This window comes from Sander lucioperca, chromosome 15 (assembly GCF_008315115.2).
Source record: "Sander lucioperca isolate FBNREF2018 chromosome 15, SLUC_FBN_1.2, whole genome shotgun sequence".
In the NCBI taxonomy this organism is placed as follows: Eukaryota; Metazoa; Chordata; class Actinopteri; order Perciformes; family Percidae; genus Sander; species Sander lucioperca.
In genome coordinates this window covers 21,813,210-21,835,665 of record NC_050187.1, presented here as the reverse complement: position 1 = coordinate 21,835,665, position 22,456 = coordinate 21,813,210, and the positions used below count along the sequence as shown (strand labels likewise).

The following is a 22,456-nucleotide window of genomic DNA, read 5'->3' as shown; positions in this document are numbered from 1 at the left end:
TTGCGATTAATCACATTAATGTCATAGTTAACTCACAATTAATCGCAATTAATCGCACATTTTTATCTATTCTAAATGTCCCTAGATTTCTTTTTGCCCCATTATTTTGTCTTATTTTAATGCTCTTATCAACATGGAAAAGTGGATCGGCTTGCTTTGTGCTTTTGTCACCTGGCTTTGACGAGGGGGCGGAGAATTCGCATCAGCTGTGTGCTTGGCCATCAAGTGGTATTTCAGATTGGACGTACTGCGATGATAGCTCAGTTCACAACGACAAAACACACAGATCACTTTGGTCTTGTCAATGGAACCATTTGGCAACTTTTTAAAAGTACTTTCCATTCAGAATCTTATTGGCATCCATTTTGGCGTCTCGCGCTCGCCATCCACTCAAAACGTAACGTTAGCCTACTACTCTTTGGCCGGCTCGCAAGCCCAAACAAGTGTGTGCGGCGTGCCTGTTGTTTTGTTTCCGGTCTAGCTAGATCCGGTGTGGTGTTGTAGTTTTTCTAACGTTACTAGTTGTTGCAACAGCATGTGAAAAAACTACAAAGTTTGCTATGCCAAAAAGAACATTAATCTTGCAATAAAAAAATTTACACCATTAAAATGGGTTTGCGACAGCACTAGTTCAAAACAAATATGAAACAGAGAAAAACTGAAAATTGTGACACATGTGAGTAGCTGGAAACTGCAAATGTTTGACACCTCTGTTTCATATTCATATTTTACCATAAGTAAAAGTTTGAACAATGTCCAATATTACCTCATTGGCTATTAGGTGGATTTATACATTTGTACTGTAGAATAGTATTTATAATATAGCCAACTGTGAATCTGAGGCCCTATATTTGTAGCATGTCACGTACTGGACCACTTCTGAATTGTAGCTCCTTTTCTGCGCATGCAGAGATCCTTTTTCTTTTTGTCACCATGTATGTGTTCAGAGCAGAGTGCAAAAGCAAGCAGGTTTTGGTATTGTTGTTGCTTTGTGGTAAGGAGGACGTACACTGCTGTTCCCATCTTGTTGGGTGATGGAAAGAAAGAGTGAGAACACAGCAGGACAGGGGTGGTGGCCCAAGGCTATGAGAAGACTTAATAACATTATTAGAGGCCGGGGCCGTGTCGCAGGCGGTGGGAAATGGGGGTGGAGAGAAGGCAACAGGGACAAGACACAGAAACTGAGTGAGAGAGATGTGTGGAGTTTCACTTTGAAAAATGATTAACAGAACACCATGCTGAGCACAGAGAGGTGAGTGCAGCAGTGATCTGATAAGGGCTGATGAAGCAAATTACTATTCCCAGAAAAACAGAACAATTCACACTGGGGTGTTTCACAATAAGTTACACCCTACAATGCATGATGAGAAAATTTGAAATAACCAAATATTAAACAGATGTTCTAACTATATGACTATATATGTGGGGTTTTTTTGTAAAAAGAAAGTATAAAAAGAGCTATTTTACAAACTTGCAATTTACCACAACTTTCATTTTTTTCACCATCTTCAATATCATTAAAAAGTCATTACTGTTTGTTTTTTTAAATTACTATTATTAGTTTATTAGATTGTATGACTGTGCGTGTAACCAAATCTGGGAGTAAACATGTTCAGATCTTACTTTTGACCCCAAAACGATTTTGTGCGCAGCAGGTGCACAGTCCCCATCAGATAATGTGCGAGAGTAATTACAGCAGTCGGCCTTAAAGCAGGGAGAGGGATGTCTCTAATGGGCAGGACCAGTGTAGATTAAAAACAACCTCACCCCACAGTGTGGCACTGTGTACAGCTCCATTGATAATGAGATGTTCTCCTCCAGCTAAGTAAGCCGTAGCCAGCCAAAGCAGCTATCAGATGAATGCTGAGCAGTTTGCAAGCATGGCTATGTTTGTGTTTATTGCTTTTCTCTGATGATACACTATCATCAGAGGTGGCCATGTTGTAATTATATCTCTACCACAATAGAGGCAGCAGAAGCTGTGTGCTGCTGTGGAAACTGTTGAACAAGGGAGACAGTATTTCTCCCTACCCTATACTGCCTTTACAAACATTATTATTTCAGATATTTAAGGTTTGTCCATGTCTGAGCAAAGAGCTGATGCCACTTTCTGCTTCAGGGATGCAATAAAACCCATATGAAACTTAAGGGATGCTCCCTTTCTATCTGGCACTGCACTCAAGGGAGACACACACACACACCCAGGCACATTTTCACACAATGTTGTTGTGACTGCATCGTCTGTAGAGCACTGATTAGAGACTAAAATAAGAAATTAGAGGTGTTGATGGAGGCAAAAAATACACAGACGTACCATATTGGGTCTGCTTTTTTATCTTCACCCACACATTGACATTTTCACAATGCATGTGAAAGCTCAGTGTTCGGTCACACACATCTACACACATGAACACCTCCACCTGGAATCCCTTCCTTGCTGTCAGTCAGTCTAATTGACAGTGTTTCCAGGGCATGCCATGCTGGGACATTTGTGGTGCTCTAATTAGAGTGAATAAGAGGGCTAGCCACAGGAAACCACCAGGCATCACACGCGGGAGCTCAAAGCCCAGGATGTGATAAATGGATGGATAGCAGAACCCTTGTGCAGCAAGCAGAGGGGGACAAGGGAAAGAGAGGAATAGGAGGTGACAGTGGAAGGAAAAGGATGACAGGGCACAGAAGAGAAAGTGAAAGCTAGGCTGTGGATGGAGGAATGCGGGAAGGAAGATGAGTGACACAAGGGGAGATAATACTTAATGTGAGTGGAAGAAAGAAAGAAAGATGGGGGCAGAGCCTGAGGATCTTCTCCAAAGCAGAGGCCAGATGGAACGTTATCAAAACACCACTCTACCTAGAGGCCTGACAGCAGGAGAAAACATTAAAGCATGTGATAAATATCAAATGTTTGAAAATCTAGTAATTGTAAATTATAAATAAATCCAATATCCAAAAAATCCAAACATCCAATATACAGTGACAACTATAGTATAAAGCTAAATGCTAACCTACGGTTTAACATTTGGCTAAAATGTTAAACTACTGTAACAGTATTGAAGAGGAGTTTCACAGTCAGAGAATTTACTCACTAATGTCCATCAAACAGCAATAGCTACCTAAAGTTTGGTAACATTAGCTAAGAGTAACCACCATAAGCTACAGGTCACACAAGACCAAGTGTGTTGTATTGCTCTAAAGTAAATTTTTCATGCATGTGTATTAGAAAAGTTACATGGTCTTTCTTTAAGGTAAGACCTTTGCACATATATCATTATACAGTGAAGGTGAAACATCCAAGTGAAATCCAAACAATTTTTGGTGGAGGGGGATTTTATATTCATTATTATCAAACTGAAACAAGACGACACTAGATGTCTTTTCAACATCTTTTCAACAATTTTGTTAGGGATGCTTACCATAATCTACTATACAGAAATCCAATTCAGATTAATTAACCGTCAGGACATAAGTCTATGTCCTTATAAATCAACAGGACCATCAGACAGACTGAGCAGCTAATCTAAATATTACAGGGTTATGAAGTGGACACTCCCATCGCAGATGTTTTATTGAATTAAGCCTTATTGGGATTACTCAGTAATTAGATGAGTGTGTCTCTTGTGCTCAGCAGTGTTTTCCTTGGATCTTGGTGAGCACAGTTTGAACATGTAGTGTGCACATGTAGCATGAGGCATGTATAGCATAAAAGCATGCAGCATGTATAGCATAAAAGAGACTAAAATTAGTAATGTGACTCACTGGGCCTCCTGAATGGATCCGGCTACACAGTGAAAACGCTCAGGCACAGTTTTCCATTCCTTGGCCATTTTCACCATGCCCCCAGCATCCAGAACACCGTAACCAAATAGGTGGTTGAACTCGAGACCCACGCCATTCCTTCTCCACTGGTGGACCTCATCATGGAGCTGGTTCCTCTTGGAGGTCAGGACTGACAGGTGCTGCATATCTCTCCATGTCAGGTTAGGGCTGGGGTGGACAAACAGTCATCAGCGTGCATAGGACAGAGGCAGGGGGATAAAGGAAGAACAGAGTGATGGAGCAGACATAATATTATAAGTTAAAAGTAGGCATTCTAGCAACAAAAAAAAAATAATGTTGAGTATCAAATATTAAAACATTTCTGATTCATGGTTTTGCATTAATGACTTGTTTTCAATTATCTAAACATCATAGTGTCTGTTCTGTGAGGCAGATGGTTGCCTTTGTCTGTCTCTCCCTTTATTGTCTCAGCTGTGTGTCACAGCTTTGTTCTGGCTGACTCCTGCCGTTGGTTCAAGTGTGTTTGGGCAGTAAAAAGGCCGTGCAGTTGTGCCAACAGCCTCATGGGTTATTTGCTGCCGGACAGGGTGAGCATCCGCTCCTACCAACAGCCACATCATTATTGTGTGTACAGAGCAAACAGTGTTCTTTACTCAACTCCACTAACTGGTGTCAGTTAATGGCAGCAGAATCTTGTCAGCCTTTAGTGTGAGAAATGAAGCGTCTGAGAGAAGGAAAAGGCTCTCCTCTGGGATTTAAGAAGCAGTAATTCTCCAGGTTTTAGATTTATCATATTCGTTTAATTATGTGTGGGCGGGTTTACTTACGTGGCATATATTTTTAATTATTTTCTGATCCACAAGGAACAATCTGCTCTGAAAGGATTATAAAATAAAACTCGTACCACAGTGTTAATATGACATGATTAACATTTTCCTGTAAACATCAATAATAGAAGCTTTAGTATCACCATTAGCCTCAATCATGTGCTGCAGTGTTTTTTATCATCCCAGGCTCTCTGCTGGAGGAAATAATAACTAAAACATAGAGGTGAGCCACTCTTTACAGTATATAAACTGTGTTTTTCTAGACTTGTCCTGAGATATAAAGAGCACTGATCCAAATATCATTTGTGTCCTTGGCACAGGCCCACAGAGTCTGAACTTTGTGGGCGGCACAATAAGTACTGTTTTGCTTTTCATTTGGCTCACGGTTGTGATAAATAAGCAGCTCTGTGAAAAGTGGAGAAATGATTTGTGCATTTAAGGAGTTCAGACACACAGAGGGAAAATTAGAATAAAGGATCTGAGAATGGAGATTGACAGAAGAAGTCAAAGACATCAATGCGACATAAAAGCTCAAGGTTGTACTTGGAAAAAATGATCAGCTCATGACTAAATAGCATAAAAACAGTGTTCTTTCAAATGACATATTATCCAAATCGATTGTCCCATGGCATGAACATTTCACTTTATGAGGTTTTTTAACATTAATATGCGTTCCCCCAGCCTGCCTATGGTCCCCCAGTGGCTAGAAATGGCGATAGGTGTAAACCGAGTCCTGGGTATCCTGCTCTACCTTTGAGAAAATGAAAGCTCAGAGGGGCCGGTCTATATAAAAGCATCCAAAGAGCACCATGTCATGGGACCTTTAACAATGTGTACAGACAGTCCATCTAAATCATTAATCACATATATTGCAGGCGTGTGAAAGGCGAAGTAGAGTACATACTTCGCCTCAATCGCCAGAGCAAAGACACCAGCTGCCTCTGGAGCTGCTGCTGATGTTCCGGAGTGACGCAGCGTGCAATTCCCATACAGGTCTGTGGTGGCCTGAAATAAGCAAATCACAGGATCGTTCAGTCACCAAAGACTCTTTTCCTTCCCGCCCCAAAGATTTACACTACCCTTTACTCAACAAAAAAGAAAAAAATATAAATGTTTGTACAGTCTAAGGACATTTGCACAACCAATAAAATCCTTTGCTTTATATATACTGTATGTTACAGAACAAAGATAGAAAAGGATAAATAAGAGTTCAGAGTGTACATTGGCTGAGCTATTATATACACACATCAGCAGACAAGTTGTGTTTATATTTACTGAATAAGCATTTAATTATTTCATTTGGTGCTTAATTAGAAATGATAACAGATTGACTGAAATTAGAGGGGAAACCCTAGGGGAAATCCGTGGCTCTGTCAACAGCCAGAGGTGATTTGCATAATCACAAACACAAACACTTTGTGTAAATGTTCAAACAGCAATGATCCAGTTACAGTTATAGCCCATTTGTGTGGATGCTAAGGTCAGTCACTGGATTCCCTTTGGTGTCTCACTTGTTTGCTTTGTTACTTTTCTTTCCACTTATAGAGAAAAAGAAAAACAATTGCACTAAGGTACCTTGGTAGAAATTAACTCTTTGCTGATGGTTGCCCACAATAAGAACTAATAAAAGAGGAGTCCATAAAAACATTGTCCCATTTTTTTTAATACAACATCCACATGCTTACTGCTCTGAGCATCTACAGGAAAATATTGCATCTGGATGTCCAGGAAGGTAATCACATAATAGTTATTCCTCCACCTCAACCTCCATTTTTTACAACCAGCAAGGAATTAGAGCACAACAGCTTTTTAGGCTTTACCACTAGTCTCATCCAATCTCCTGACAGGCCTAGGATACATTGCCTGCTGGGCCAACTGAAAAAAAGCTATTCACAGTTCAGTCTATGAATAAGGACATATCTTTGAAAGACATAAAATGTAATGAACAAGTATTGAGTCGTCTTTGAATGCTAAAAGTGCATGTACCTGAAAAAGACAACTTCACGGACCATGGGATGTTAAAAAACATTTGATAAACTTTACAACAAACATTTAAGATGATTTCTTTTTTCACTCCTATGAAACATATATTTGCGTAAACACACTCACAACGCCAGCCTCTGGGTTCCTCTTGCGTCCATTGCTGAACGTAGATGCCAGGGTGGAAGAGCAGCTCTCATCGTACAGGGCGGTGCGTCCATCATTGATGGCTGAGTTGATCGAGATTGTCCACATGCTCGAGGCATAACCGTCGCAGTTGCAGTCGTCATAGCTACCACCATCTCCTGATGCCCACACGTAGATGCTGCCTTTTCCTCCGCGCCCCTAAAACAATATTGTCATCACAGTTATGCTTATAGGTATGCTTAGTTAAAGTGGGACTTACAGGTGTGAAATGAGAATTGGGAATTTAGGTATTTCGCCTGACTGTAACTATGCCTTATGTGTCAGTGTGTGCCAGTTTACTAATTATGTACATAATCCATATGAACGAATAAGAATGATATAGCTACAGATAAAGCAACTGAAAACATGTCAAAATGATCAGAGGGGAATTTGTAGCAAATAGATTGAAGTCTCAAAGACATGTCATTTCGAAAACAATCAATCAATCAAATCCTTACCCAGACATGCAAAGCTGAACATATTATTCCTGTGCTTCAATTACTTATAATCTTTAAAACGCTTAATAATTGGGTTTCCCAGTACATCTCTGACATGCTCACTGACTAAAATCCAATCAGACCTCTCAGGTCATCAGGTGGTGGTTGCACATAGAATAAGATCAATATAGTGAGGTGAAGCTACTGTCTTTATATGTGTATGTTAAAGCAAAGATCGGGCCCAAAAAATCAAGCCCGACCCTACCCGAGCCCGTGCAAGTTGTGTCTGTGCACAGCCCGGTCCGACACATTAACTGTAATTATGAGCCCGAGCACGATTTAAACCCGACAATTTTTTAATACGTGGGCCGTTATAACTGACGTTCTCAACTACAGTTCTGAGTTGTTTGAACTGCAGAAATATGTTTAGAAGGGGTATACTTGGAGAAGTAACAAAAGAGGACATTGAAGGCTGACTATCATCTTTTCTGCCATGGCAAGCCTGTGTCTGTTCATGGTCCCCATTTTTTTGCAGTCATAGGCGAGCAGCGTGCCGCACTTAATGCACTCAACAAAGCCAACACATATGTTGTCACTGCCCACGACTTGTTTAAAATGGTTCCATACCTCCGACTTTCCTCCAAACTTGCTCAAAGTTAATTCTCCTGTTTTTAATCTTCAAGCTCCATGTTGCACTTAAGCTACACAATACAGCACAGCAGGCCCGGTGTGATGCATGTGAGTGGAGGAGACGCTGCACATGATTATGGCATAGCTTTCTCCCCACCCAATTAGGCTAATAAATTAATGATTAAAAAAAAACACAAATGCTTGATGTGCCGGCCTGGCCCGGCCCCAGGATAGTGGCGGGAAATATCGGCAAGTTTGGGCTCAGGCTCGGGCAGAGAATCTAAACTCTAGTGTATGTTGGGTGGTTTGTAAGATGTATTGTTTTTTTGGAGGGTGGATTCATTCGTGTGGAAGAGTGATCTGGGGAAAATTGGTGGACCAGAAAGGAAAACTGCTCCATACAATACAATTAATCAAGTATTCACACAACATGTAGCATTCAAGCGTACAGAACACTCAGTTCTAAACAGGTCCATAGTCTCCTGAGTATTGAAGTAAACCTATTTCCAGAGTTTCTCAGATCATTCCGTAGCTGATGGCAAAAACCTAACCGTCTTTAATTTTTTAACCAGGATACAGGAACACTGCATTGGAAAAATTCTGAATTGAGAAATATAATTGACATGGTTGTAGTCATGCATAGCCCAAACATAGTCAATGAAATCTTGAAATCGAATTTACAAGAACAGGCAACAAATAGAGACACACAAGCAAATATGGTCCTATCTCTTAGTTTTACTAAAAGCCTTGCTTGCTGCAGCATTCTCAACATATCAGAGTTATTAAATGTATTTTTAGTCACAGTAGTCTGAATTGAGGCATAGATTGATGCATGTTGTGTCCTTTCTGTACCTCCTTTTTGCAATGGAGCATATATAATACCTTTTCTACATTCAAACTCACAGAACACCGTGTTCAGCCTTCACAGTAGCTTATATAAGTGATTGTTAGAATCTAAGAGGCAGATTGAGATCACAGAGTTTCTGCTTGATTAGTTGTGTTGACATGATCAGAGATTACAGTCAGCTTTGCTCCTACTCAGCTACCCTGCCTGAGACAAGTCATTTCAGAGCAACCCACACCTGCACACAGTACATGATGATTAATCAAGCAAGTAATTGGCAGTGGCCGTGTTAGCATGGCACCTCTGTGTGTGTGTGTGTGTGTGTGTGTGTGTGTGTCAAAGAAGGCTGCTCGTTAACCAGATGGCCTACGTTTAAGCCCCCATTGGTAGGTCTTAGAGAGATTTCACCTTGCTGAAGTGTCCTTGAGCAAGACCAGAATGCCTAATCAGCTCCAGAAGACCTGAAACTCCACTCTAACGTTTTTGATGGCAATGGTTTATTAATAAGAAAAGTATTCTTGTGGAGCTTTAAGTAGTATCACACATTAGGGATGCTATGATGACTGCCCAATTGCATCATTTGCCTTCAAAATGGCTGTTTGTAAGATCAGTATCATCACAGAGCACATAGCAACCTCGGTGTGAAAACCTTTTCATCTTTATATTAGTAGTGTACAGTCGAGTACAGCGCTACTGTCCCCACGGGCCAATTTGGTTTACAGACATCAGTCAAACGAAAAGGATAAACAAGGCTAAGAATCTACGGAAGCAAATTAAACAGACTTTGTAAAGGGTGGCTTGACACATGTAGCAAAGATCATTACACTTTACACCACTTTTTGGCACATTAATCTGAAACCCTCTGCACAGCAGGTATAACGTTGCCATACCTTGTTGACGCCGTCAGCCATAGCCTGCAGCGTGAGCTCACGGGGTCCATCCACCGTCTTTCCGTCATCGGTTGGTCCCCAGCTGGCGCTGTAGATGTCAATAACCTGGGGCATGTGGCTAATGGATGATGCCTCAATGATGTCAGTCATAAAGGGCTGGTCCAGCATCCTTATACCTGAAAGAGCAGCATCTCCAGCTGAATCTAACATTAAAATTCTGGCATCTTATTTTACGGTTTACCGTACTGCTGCCAGAATACAGTGGAGTTAGGTAGCTATAAATGGGTGATTTATAAATTAATTTTCAGCTGGTTAAGTTTACAATATCTAGACTGTCAAGACAGCAATACAACACATGTATAGCATTGAAACCATAACAATAGCTAGAAAGTGATGTCAGCTTCATAGCAGCTAACAAATTAAGCAGTCAATTCTCATTTTCATATTTCTCCTGTCTTACTCAAGTAAGTAAATTTCAAGAAAAATCTATATAAAACTGAAACATGGAGCTGTCTGGATAATGGTGTCCTGTTGCTATGTGAACTCTAACTGACCTATGTGGTCATTTGCAGTAATTCAATAAGTAGAGGTATACCCTTCATACATGCTCCAATAAAAAAACAATGCAATGTTTTTCCTACACTAAACCTATATTTTATACATGATGCATACAGACTGAATCACCCTCATCATATCTTTTGATCTTTCCATCATACCATTATCATAAATGTTATTTGCAAACATTGCTGACTGCTCATTGTCTTGCTGTCATAAATGCAGCTTAAATATGACACACACCTGCCACCTTGGAGTTGTAGGCGACTCCCACACCGCAGATGTTGTTGTTGGCTGCCGCAGACACCTCTCCAGCACATCGAGTGCCGTGACTGGTAATAGCAAAAAGCAGAGAATGTACTTAAGAGGATTTGCATGAATTTGCATGAATTTATTAAAGATATGTTAAGGGTTAAGTTTGAGATAAGATTTCCCAGATTAGATAACATTTCTGCTTTTGTTGACTTTGGGCCAGACTAGAATGAGGAAATTGTTAATAAAAGAGGTTTAGCATTTTCATTTCCTTAGCAATAAATTATTATTTTAAATTAGCATAAACACTCTGACCTGTAGATCATTAGCTCATGGAGAGGCAACGAGATTTATTAATCAATTTAGCCATCATTTATCTGAGTCTGACTGAATATGTTTGCACATATCAGTGTTTTGTGTGCACCATGTGATGTGTGTATATATATCCATCCCTCCCTCCGCTTCCCAAAGGGACACTGCAGAGAGTCAACCCCTCTCACCCAGCATGCTTTGCTACAGACAGGCAGCTATTTTTAACAACCAGCTGATTAGCCAGAGAGTTGTGCCCGACAGTCAGCAACTGCTACACTGGCAAACCCAAACTGATACATCTGAGCAGATGGAAGCACGGTGGAGGAGTAGAGGCGGAGAAAGAATATATTCCTCTTTGTTCCTCTCTTGGACATGTGTTGCAGTGGCAGTGGATCACTTGGTGTGATTGGGAGATGGGAGGTAGATAAGGCTTTATCAGACAGAAGGTCGCCACTGTGAACACTACAGCCCTGAGAGGAGACTAGACTTGTGCTCGTCCTCCTTTATCTACCTTATCACCTCCAAGTGAGCGGGTAAAAATAGGTATTATGTTTTCTATTGTGTTGTGTTGAACCACAGCTCTGTTTATACTGCACCATTATGTCCTAATGGAACTATGTGAAGAGAAAATCAATAGAGGAGGGCTGCCTGATTACAGGGAGAGCACACATATGCACAAAAAAACAGTATGACACAGTATATAAACAGCGGTCGCCTGGATGAGCTTTACCTGTTGAACCAGTCGTCTGTATAGCGTGGAAATGGGAATGGGTCATTGCTGCTGAAGTCATAGCTGGCATCGGCATTCTGAAAGGACCAAATGGATGCATTTACAAAAACATCATTGAGACAGAAAAACAAAAGGAGAGAAAGCAGAGAGGAACATTGCATGGTGAAGTGCTGACCTTATCACTGCCTGCTTTGTCATCTGGATGGTTTTCCCAAAACATGGCTTCCTAGTGTGAAATATTGATATCTATATTTTACCAGGTGCACCTAGCTATAACAAATTTGCCTGGGAAACAGACGAATCTGCGAGCTCAGGTTTTATTTGCTCTGGCAGAATGATGCGTCTGGTCCCCCTCCTCTGTGGACAGATTTCCAGCGGCCTGAGATGTACCGGGCCAATCACAACCATTTATTTAATATGGGGCGTGTTTGAGAACCACTGTTTATTTTCGAAAACAACCAGAAAAACAACAAGAAAACAACTGATTTGGAACGTTCTGTTGAAGCCGTCAGTAACATTATTATTATTATTATTATTATTATTATTATTATTATTATTATTAATAATAATAATAATAATAATAATAATAATAATAATAATAATAATAATAGCACATTTTATTTTAGGGCACCATTCAGGACACCCAAGGTCGCCTTACAATGTGTTAAAAACAGTAATCATTGAACAAACTGGATGGTATACTTTCGCTAAAAGAAGAATCAACTGCACTTAAAGCTTTTCTTGAGAATAAATATGTATATGCAGTACTTCCAACAGGATTTGACAAAAGTTTAATATACCAACCATAGACTGTATATATTAGTGGACAGCGCATCCGGTTCAGCAAAATGCGGCAAATGCGGAAGTGCCTTAAACCTGCATTCTATCTGAATTCCAGCAGGGGGCGACACGTGCGGTTGCAAAAAGGAGGTCCGTTTCTATAGAAGTCTATGGCGAAATGACCCACTTCTCACTTGATTTATTACCTCAGTAAACATTTCAATTAAGAGTTTATATTCTCAATCGCTAGTTTTAAGTCTTCTGCAACATAGAATGATGTTCATTTTTTGAATTATGGTCTCGTTGATTTTAAAATCGGCGATAAAGCAGGGGATGTTTTAGGGCGTGGCTATGATGTGATTGACAGTTCGCGGCCTGTCAATCATGACAGAGGTTTAGCAAAGCTTATCCATGGCATGTAAACTTCACTTTGGGGGTTGACCAGCTTTCGTCTTCGTGACTGTGACAGTTGGTCGCCCAATAATGTCTTGTTCAACGTTCGGTTGTACGACAAGACACTCAAAGGAGTCGGCAGTTCAGTTTTTCCGGTAAGTAACGTTACATTTTGTTTTAATACCGTTTTTCGTTAGCCAACGTTAGTATCCCAATGAATATCAGTTAGCTAGCTAGATTGCACCTTGCTAACCAAGCTAGCGGGCTAACTAATAACGTTATGCAGACCAGACTGTATAAGCGGATTAAAATTAATATATTTAACGTTACAGTCGTATACAGTAGGTATGCACAACGGTCTCGCCGGTAATCTGTTTTTAACCATATGTGATGTTATTGCTAATCGATGCGCATGTAATGGTAATGTTAGCTTAAAGTCAAAGCCTGATATAGCTAACGTTATAGTGCAAATTCATATAAATCCTATTCGTACGGGATTAGAATCATTTTGGGACCGCGTGTGATTTAGAAAGTACCCCCTCACATCTGAGTTTTGTGTGGGGCATTCGCACGGGACACGGAGATGGAGATGCTTTTACTTGAATATACTGAAATATATGTACCCCGCCCGAGAGTTGGGCAACGTTACCCGGAGGCGCCCGAAGGACAGGCACAGACACCCACACAGCATCACCGTCACCCTCACCTCGGACAAAGCCGCGCTGGAGCGCGTCGACGGACGGGGCAGTAGGCCAGAATACCCGTTTTTGCAATAAAATGTCGCACATGAAAAAATATATATATTATTGTAAAGTTACATAAGTGTTCTATCTTGAAAAATCTTCAGTTCTGCAGCCAAATGTATTGTATAAAGCACCAGGTTCAATATTCTTTTCTCAAAAATCTAAATACATTATTTCAGACTGTTAATGTACCTAACAAGCATGCTGTTGCAGGAGTTACTAACCACTGTTGTTGATGCTGTTACACTGAGGTCTTTCTTCCACTTACTGTAGTTGTGTCTGCTAATCTATTTGAAGACCTTCTGTCAGCACATTAGTCTGTTTTAAGATGAGTCACATACATGTTACAATCTATATTTACAAATTCTGTTTATTACTAAAATGTAAGTAATGTAAGTGTTGCGTACAATACACATTGTCTAAGATAAATTTGACATGTAGGAGTATGTTTACTTAATACTGCATGTCCTCAACTGAAGCATGCCTTCATGTACAAGCTCATATATTAATATAATTCATTGTGATCTACCATCTCTTAACTACATGTTTGTCTTTACAAAGGTATCCACACTGAAAACTGAATGACCAGAGCCAGAGGGAAGACCTGGTGTATAGAGCAGCGTATTTGGTGCCATTCATCTTGTTGTGGAAAACAGATTGCATTGACCACATCCAAAGTTCTCAAATGTGTTCTGATTATAATGATGCCAGAAAATCATTTTCGGTTCAGCTTCTTCTGCTGAAAGGACAGACCAACTTTTAGCACTTTAGCAGTCATTGGTATTTAGAGGTTTAAAATTTGAGTCCTGTAATATTTGTGTCCTCTTATGTTACTGTTAGGCCTGCTGCTCCTAGGTAGCTTCTCTGTCTCTCCTCCCTCCCTCTCTCTGTCTGTCTCTCCTCCCTCCCTCTCTCTGTCTCTCCTCTCTCTGTCTGTCTCTTATTGCAGGAGTGGAGTCTAGAGGGTGGGAGTCTGGGTTCCAGCTGCCTCTCATCTACCACAATCAACCAACAATTTGTGATAATACTTTTGTTATAATGAATTTGCAATAACCTTACACAGATTAAACAGCACCTAGTGCATTTTCAATTACCTACTAAACACTTGACTATGTATGTCAAAATAAATATGTCTATAAATTAATCTAAAAGGATTTTGGTGAAGTGTTTTCATGGTGATTAAAATTGACAAGTACATAAAGACACACAAGAAAAGCACAAACTACATTTCCCTGATCCTTCTTTGTCAACATTCAAGTATGGTAACATTTGAGAAATCATATTTTTGTTGATTAAAGCCAAAATAGACACTTTTAATCAATTACAAATTCTATCAAATTACCAATGTCTTCTTGTATGACTACAATATTGTGTATGTTCCTATAGTTGCTTCAGAAAAACAAATGTAGCTTTAGAAAGACCTTTATTTCACATTGAAATGGGCATTAACTACATAAACCACAAACAACACTGGCAATATTTTTAAGATTATGTTAGGGTTAGGGGTTAAATTGATGAATTAAATAATGTAGTTCACCTTTTACAATCCAGTGTACATTCCACACATAAAACACTGCTGTGGGTCAAGGTAAGACATGTCTGCATATGAAAAAAAGGGTAGTTGAATCACTAGTGTCACATTGTTAATTACAGTAGAATGGTTGACATTACAAACCACAATATAAAAATATAGCTTAACATATAAAGCTTAAAGCACTTGTGCAGCACTCTGTTCAGTCAAGTCCAAATGCCTGGGTAAAGAAATAGAAGCTGCCTTTACAATTAAAGTGAGCATAGTGTGACAGTCTGTTGGTTGTCTGTAATGCACAGTGGAAAAAGAAAAAAAACCCTGCGAGCCTTGTCGATCTTCCCCGGATTGTTAACAGCCCTCCACCTGCATCTCTGGGTGATGCCAGAGAAAATGGACTTACTTCTGAGGTATTGGGTGGGTGCACATGCCATCGTGGCTCTCCACACTCCTATTTGTGAAAAAAAAGAGTCATCAATTTCCATTTGAGCCCCTCATAGTTAAATATATATGCACACTAGCATGTAACTATACTTCATTAATTATCGGGGGAGAATACAGATGAATCAACAACAGTCTATTGTTCTTTAGTGTAACTTTAATTTAGTTAAATTAGCTTATTTCTGCTAACGTTAGCTCTTAAAAGCATGTAAAGGCTAATTGTGCCAACCATAGACTGATGGAGCAAACAGTAGCAAGACATTATCAGTGCATTATGGTTGTTACAGTTAACCAAACGTTTTAAGAAACTTTGTTATACATCTGCTAATACTTAGCGTTAGATAATGATTATTGATTATGAGCATTAACAATCCCCGTTTTGCATTTCGCTGACACTACGTTTAAATTAGGACAACGTAAACTTCGATTTGCAGAAAATTAACGTTAGCATGTTTTACCAGTGGCTAGCTAACGTTACAGACAATTTACATGGTAACTTCAGATACATTTACTTTACAATGTGACTCATCTTATATGTAATATAACTATTGGACAAAGATATCCTTTATATATAACCTAGCGAAGCTATATTTTACCTCGAATTATGTATGCTAGCTTTCAGCAGCAGTTGCGTCCAGATTGCCAGTGAACGTGTGAAAGGTAACGTAGAGTGTCAGCAGCGTTGCCAACTCCAAAAAAAACAAACAGTCAGACACCGCCCAATAGTCTATGGCTCCTCCCTCACTCCGCCCTCTCGTCTAAAAACGTCACATCCGCAACCAGGATGGCTGCGCCCATAAACGCAAACTCGACGACGGATAACTGATCTCCACAAACCAATGGGTGACGTCACACATGCTCTGTCCATTAATATATACAGTCTATGATACCAACTCATAAACTCATATACCAGCACATCTCTGCAGGCTTTAGTCTGTTTATATTTTACCATCGTCGGGTGTTTTTCCCACCCACTTTGCGCCAAGTCCCGCCCTAATGTGATTGGCTGGTACTACTGTGTTGTGATTGGCCATCTACACCGAGCGGACCTGGTCACTGGTCGCTCGGCACGATGTCACATGCTAATAACCCGTTGATAACTCTTCTTGGAAATTGAGAATGAACAGAGGGGTTCGAGACTAATTTGCATTTGCGATTTGGTTTGGTAAAGTCAGGCTAATAACTAACACAGTTTAGTGGAATAGTTTGACATTTTGTGAAATTTGCTTAGGCTATTCACTTTCTTGCCAAGAGTTAGATGGGAAGATCAATAATACTCTCATTTATGTACAGTAAATATGAAGCTATAGCGAGCCCTGTTTCCCATTTCTTAGCTTAGCCTAGCTTAGCATGAAGGCGGGAAACAGGGGGAGCAGCTAGCCGGGCTCTGCCAAAAGCTCCTACCAACATGTTTAGTTAAAACCCTCTGAGGACTTAAGATGCACCGGTGTTTGACAAAACTCCCACTCAAAAACCGAACTTACAAAATTTCACTTCAGACATTTATTTACTATTTGAATCATATATAACCTTAAGACTTTGGTAAACTCATTTCAAGCACCGAAACAATTCGTACAGCACATCATAACACATCAAAGAGATTTGAGGAATTTCAAAAAGCCAACATCAACGTTTCAGCTTTAGTGCCAAATTATCTCTTTACACAATGCTCTGGAACAGATTTGGGTCTCACTATACGGAAAGCTGAGTTTGTTCTGAACATGTTGATATGACACACATGGGGATCAGTTATGTGTGAAAATGCCCTTAGACCTCACAGGGTTAATCTGTACAAAAACTGAAGTGAAAAAATGTTGTGGTTACTATTTCTTCCCAGAAAAGTCTGGCATAAGACCCCCAGTAAAATCCCAACTTTTTTTAAGTTAAACAAATAAGATATAACATGGGAATTAGTGAGTTTTAGAGGTGGTGGTCCCCCTGTTTCCAGTTTTTATGCTAAATACAGTAAGTTAACTGGCTGCTCGTGGTAGCTTCATATTTACCATACAGACATAAGTGGTATTAATCTCCTCCTATAACTCTGAGATAGAAAGTGACGCAAAATGTCACACTATTTCTTTTATACAACGGACCTGTAATAACTGAAGGTTGCAGTGTTTTGTTCAAACTGTTAGAGAAGTTGACTGGCGATACCAGAATAATGTGTGGTCACAGCGGGGATTTCAAGCTGAGAAAATAATGGCCCAATCACTGCCAGCATTTAATTCCACATGGCCAAAAGTAATAGAATCAGAACGAACAGCAGCGGAAAAGCAGGAGAAACAAGATGCAGGAGACACATCTGCCAGAGAGACATTAATGTAGTCAACATAATTACCAGAATATCCATGTCTGAAGATCAAACACAAACACACACAGAGTTGGATTCAAGATCCGAGGGAAAGTTTCACACTTATTGCTCTTTATGTTAACACTCTTCCAAAGCTCATTCAAGCTATTGCAATCTCATGTCACTTGGAGTGGTATCTGTTTTTCTCTGTAACCCAGTAACAGGTGCTTCGTGTGGTCATGAGTATGGGGAAGTCACAGTCGTGTTCATGAGCCATAGAACTGAACAGATCAGATCAATATTTAGGGCTGTTTCCACACTGGCCTGACAGCTCTGCTGGCTGACATTTAGAGGAGATGACTCAGTCAGCGACAAAGAGGAAGCAAAACGGCAAAAGCTTACTGACCCAATGGAGAAACGCTGTAATTATCACAATGTGGAGCAGGTGACTAGAGGAAAGTAGCAATGTTAACGGTCCAGAGAGGTTCATACCTTTGTGATTGTTTAAGGAGATGTGATGATAAATACAAGGGCAAATGCCATCTTAATGTATCTCATTTGTGATTACTTCTTCTTTTCTCTTGTCTTTTTTCTCTATGTAGATGTCAAAGGTACAATACAAACCTAATACATTTTTAACAGGTGGCACAACACCAGCGGTGAAGCTGCTTGGAAATGTGAAAAGTTTAAGAATTTGCTTGACAATGTTATTCACAGAGAGAACATTTGTGAAGGAAGAACATGTTGCTCCCAAACAGGTCACGTTTTTTCATTAAATGGAGTGAAAAGTGCTGAGCCCTGGTAATAAATAACACAGGGGCATGTCCATGAATCACTTTCTGTGCTTATCAAGCTCATATCTTCTGCTATCAATCAGACTCTGGTCTTCCTCCGGTGTCCTATGAGCAACCAGGGTCAGAATAATGGATTGTGCCCAGTCTCAGCCACCTCACCTTTCCCCGGCAACCCACGTCTGTTCACCATCCACGGAGCGAATGATAGCAGAGAGCAATGACTCTAAGCTGCTGTTGTGGAAGCCAGTATGCCCTGTTTTTCTAGACATAGAAAAAGTAAAATAAAAACGTTTTGGAATGGAATCTATGGGAATTAACTAAGTGCCGTATTTAAGTATAGTATAATTTTGAATGATTGTACTTTATATGAATATTTCCAGTTTCTGACCACAATTTGTCCACAATATTGTTCATTTTAGTCCACTACATTTACTGACTTTTGGAGTTACTGGTTCATTTTCAGATTTAGGTTTTACATAAAACACGTGATGTGTTAAAAAATTCAATACATTGCTAAAGATTATACCAGTGGTTCCAAACCCTTTTGGCTTGTGACCTTTATGTAAAAGAAGTAACTTGATGTCTATGAGTCTACCTATATAAAGTAGTTCAAACTAGCTCCAGCTACAACAGTAAAATGCTACTTGCTTCAATGGAATCTGTACTATGTCATATACTGTAATAATACATTATTCACAGGAGCCACTTTTCTGCAGAATGAGTACATTTTGCTGATAATACTTCTGTAATTTAAAAGATAGTTCAGAAAGTAGCTCCCAAGATGGCGGCCGCCTGTATATGAGAACGCGACTGTCTTTTTAATCTATCTTTTTAATAAACTGTCTGTACACTTACAAAGTCCTCAATGCTTCAGTTAACATTTAGGGACCCTCATTATGCTACCGTTGAAGTGTGGTGATATTTTGAGCCTTTTTAGTGGTATAAATGGCGATTTGTTTTTACTTTCCCTGTGCCCCGAATAATAGCGTTGTAAGCAGTGGTGTAGTCCAGGGTATACGCTGGTATACGGCGTATACCTACTTATTTTACAGTCAGCATTGCGTATACCCACTTCTAAATCCCCCCTGATGCGCACCATTCAGTAATATCTGTGAGCCAGATTGCCCATTTTTTCCTCAAGGATAGTGAAGCCATGACCCACCCTCCTCTGCCTCTAATTGGCTGGTACTCGCTGCTTTCACTGATTAGATTGGTTAACTTTAGGCATGAGGACTGATGAGCCAATCAGAGGCAGAGTAGGGTGGGTCATGCCGAGGAAAATATCGCTAATACCTCAGGTGCCAGTGAAAAAAAACAAAAAAAAACCTCAGGTGCCGGTGCCACTTGACTACGATAACGGCAGCAGACCAAACAACAGATGAAGAAATAACACAAGCGGCGGTGTGTCACCCCAGTTGATGGAAGACATCATTCTGAGGTAAGTTTTAAGGTGGTTTCCAAATGAATCATTATTTTAAACTACTGGCAAATTGCCAGTGGCAATATGACTGCACATTTAGAGGAAAAGAGATAACACCATGTTTGCCTCATGATAAATACATTTTACATTCATCCAGGCTGCTTGTGTGACCAGTAGTAACTACAAACTGCTCCTAATCAAGTCATGATCATTTTATAATAGTGAGCAAGTAGAAATGACAGATTTTTGGGTAAACTAAATCATAGTCTTACATGTCACTGTTTCTAAAACAGGGCTTTTTTCTGGACTACTTTAAAAAAAAAAAAAAAAAAAAAAAAGAAAAGGTGAAAACTGAGAGTATACCCACTTCTCCAGGGACCACTACACCACTGGTTGTAAGTTAATCAGCGGTCCGCGCTAGCTTGTTTCAAGCTACAAACACATTCGATTAGCATGCAAACATGTCCCAGAGAACGATCAAGTGGGTACACATCTGTTATTAACCCCTAGGTTTGTTTTGCGCCAGAATTGTCCTTTAAGTAGGATTTTGAATTTAGGACTTTTACATGAAATTGAGTATGTTTACATTGTTGTACTGATACTTTTACTTGAGTAAAGGATCTGAGTACTGTTTTTAATCCAAAGTAAAGACTGTCATTTTGTTTTGGATGTGTTTTATTCCTGATTTATTACTACATGTCAATATTGAAGAGGACTAGGCACAGACAAAACATCCTTATGTAGCTCTTTTAGGGCCATTTATCATGTTACCATGGTTGATTTCAATAGTCCATTTGGTGCTGATAACCTAATCTACAATCTAGGAGAGCGGGTGCAGGATTGCTGTATAATGGGACCGTTCTTGAAAATCCTTTAGCAAGATGCTTTAAAATCAAAGACGAAATAAATGATTTCACAAGGTCCAAGCTTAAAGGGAAGACGGCTCCTGTCCGTCTATCTATTCTTGAAAAAAATGGTCGTAAACATCATTTATTGCCGTTTCACAGCGTCACAGCATACGATGAGCCCGCAGCACTATAAATCTCGTAGAATCTTCTCAAGGTAATTTTCGAGACACTCTCGCTTGTTCTCTCTTTTACTCCCTCTCTCCATCTCTCATGCACATTCAAACAAAGGCAACATATGATATCAACTTCATGGTAATGTGACATCATAACATGTTGTCATGGTAACGTCCCAGCAGGGTGTAGAAACACTTGCAACAACATATTCCATGGAAGGGACACAAAACCCAATAGCACACCTCAGCTCTTTCAGCGCAATTCTCTTTGAGACACAAAAAACCCTGTCATCTACTGATCGATGATGCCGTTACTTAGAATTCCTCCAAATAGTGTCGTAGCCAAACACAATACCAGTATTGATCAGGTGCTGGCAAGCTTAAAGGTAAAAAGAGTGACTGCATAAGCTTCGTTGCAGGAATTAGGTCAAACTCAACATTCCATTATAAACAAACTGTTTCTCTCCTTTTTATTTACATCAGTGCTGTTCACCACTACTCCTATCTAATATTAAATACTGTTAAAGGTTGTAAATAAACATCACAGTATATATTTTATTATATCACTTAGCAGCATAATACTAGAATCTGTATGTATTTATGCAAAAGTCATTTAAAGTACTATATCTATTGGCATTTGCAGGTAAATGTTCCATGAAATTGAACTACCACGTAAAAAATGTATCATCTCAGGACACACACAATCTCAGAATTAACTATCCATATCAAAATAAATCTTATGAGCTATTACAGTATGATCATCACACCAAATGGGAAATCTGGAAAAATAAAAACGCCCTTGTCTGAACTAGCATTTGCCTGTCCAAAGCAGATATGCATATACACACACAGATATCCACAACCACACAATCAATTCAAATCTATCTGAAAGATGGTATAACCCAAAATGACATTTGATTCTGTTTTTGTTTGTTTATAGTCAGCTGATAGTAGGAGGTCTTTGTGGGTGGGTTAACAAAACAATAATACACATTGTCTGGCTCTCTCTTGCACACACTCACACATACACACACTATAGATCTATGCACAGCGTGATCCATCAATCCAGTAGAGCGTGCTCCTGCATCACCCCAGCTATGGCTGAGTGTTATTTTTGGGCCAAGGCTCATCAGTGTTCACAGGCAAGAAACAGGCAGGCAAACATAGTGGTTAAGTGTACAGACACATGCACACCGGATAAAAACACTTACGCAAGCCACATTAAAAAGGATCACACAGTGTGCACATGAGATGTGGTGGAAAAGCCAAACAGAGGGCACACTGTACATTTGTGTCATCTTTAATACCTCTTCAATATGTTAACCAATAAGTGAGATAAGTATGCAAACTCTTGGCATTTCTTAATAAAGAAAGTGTCTAAAGGGGGTGTTTTGAGCCCAATGAAGCACCATGACAGCACTCCTTCACAACACCGTAGTTTCTGTGGAAGGTTTGCATTTGAACATCCTGGATTCAAGACGACAGCACAATGCACTCACACTGACGGATCTGCAAATGTTATAGTCAAATCAAACTAAGCCTTCTGCATTTCCTTGTTCCATTTAGCAATTAATCTTGTCCTTTAAGGTTTTATCAATATTCTGGAGATAGCGCATCACATTATGC

General features: G+C 39.8%; 1 protein-coding gene across 1 annotated transcript in view; it reads right to left on the bottom strand.

Moving 5' to 3' along the window:
- pcsk2 (proprotein convertase subtilisin/kexin type 2) overlaps positions 1-22,456 on the bottom strand; it is a 32,894-nt gene that overhangs the window by 1,807 nt on the left and 8,631 nt on the right. The window contains exons 6-11 of the mRNA XM_031306833.2: positions 11,421-11,497; positions 10,370-10,458; positions 9,572-9,747; positions 6,714-6,929; positions 5,509-5,609; positions 3,757-3,984 (exon numbers count right to left, since the gene is read on the bottom strand). Of these exons, the coding sequence (XP_031162693.1) occupies positions 3,757-3,984; positions 5,509-5,609; positions 6,714-6,929; positions 9,572-9,747; positions 10,370-10,458; positions 11,421-11,497 (887 nt within the window). The remainder of the gene's footprint in view (positions 1-3,756; positions 3,985-5,508; positions 5,610-6,713; positions 6,930-9,571; positions 9,748-10,369; positions 10,459-11,420; positions 11,498-22,456) is intronic.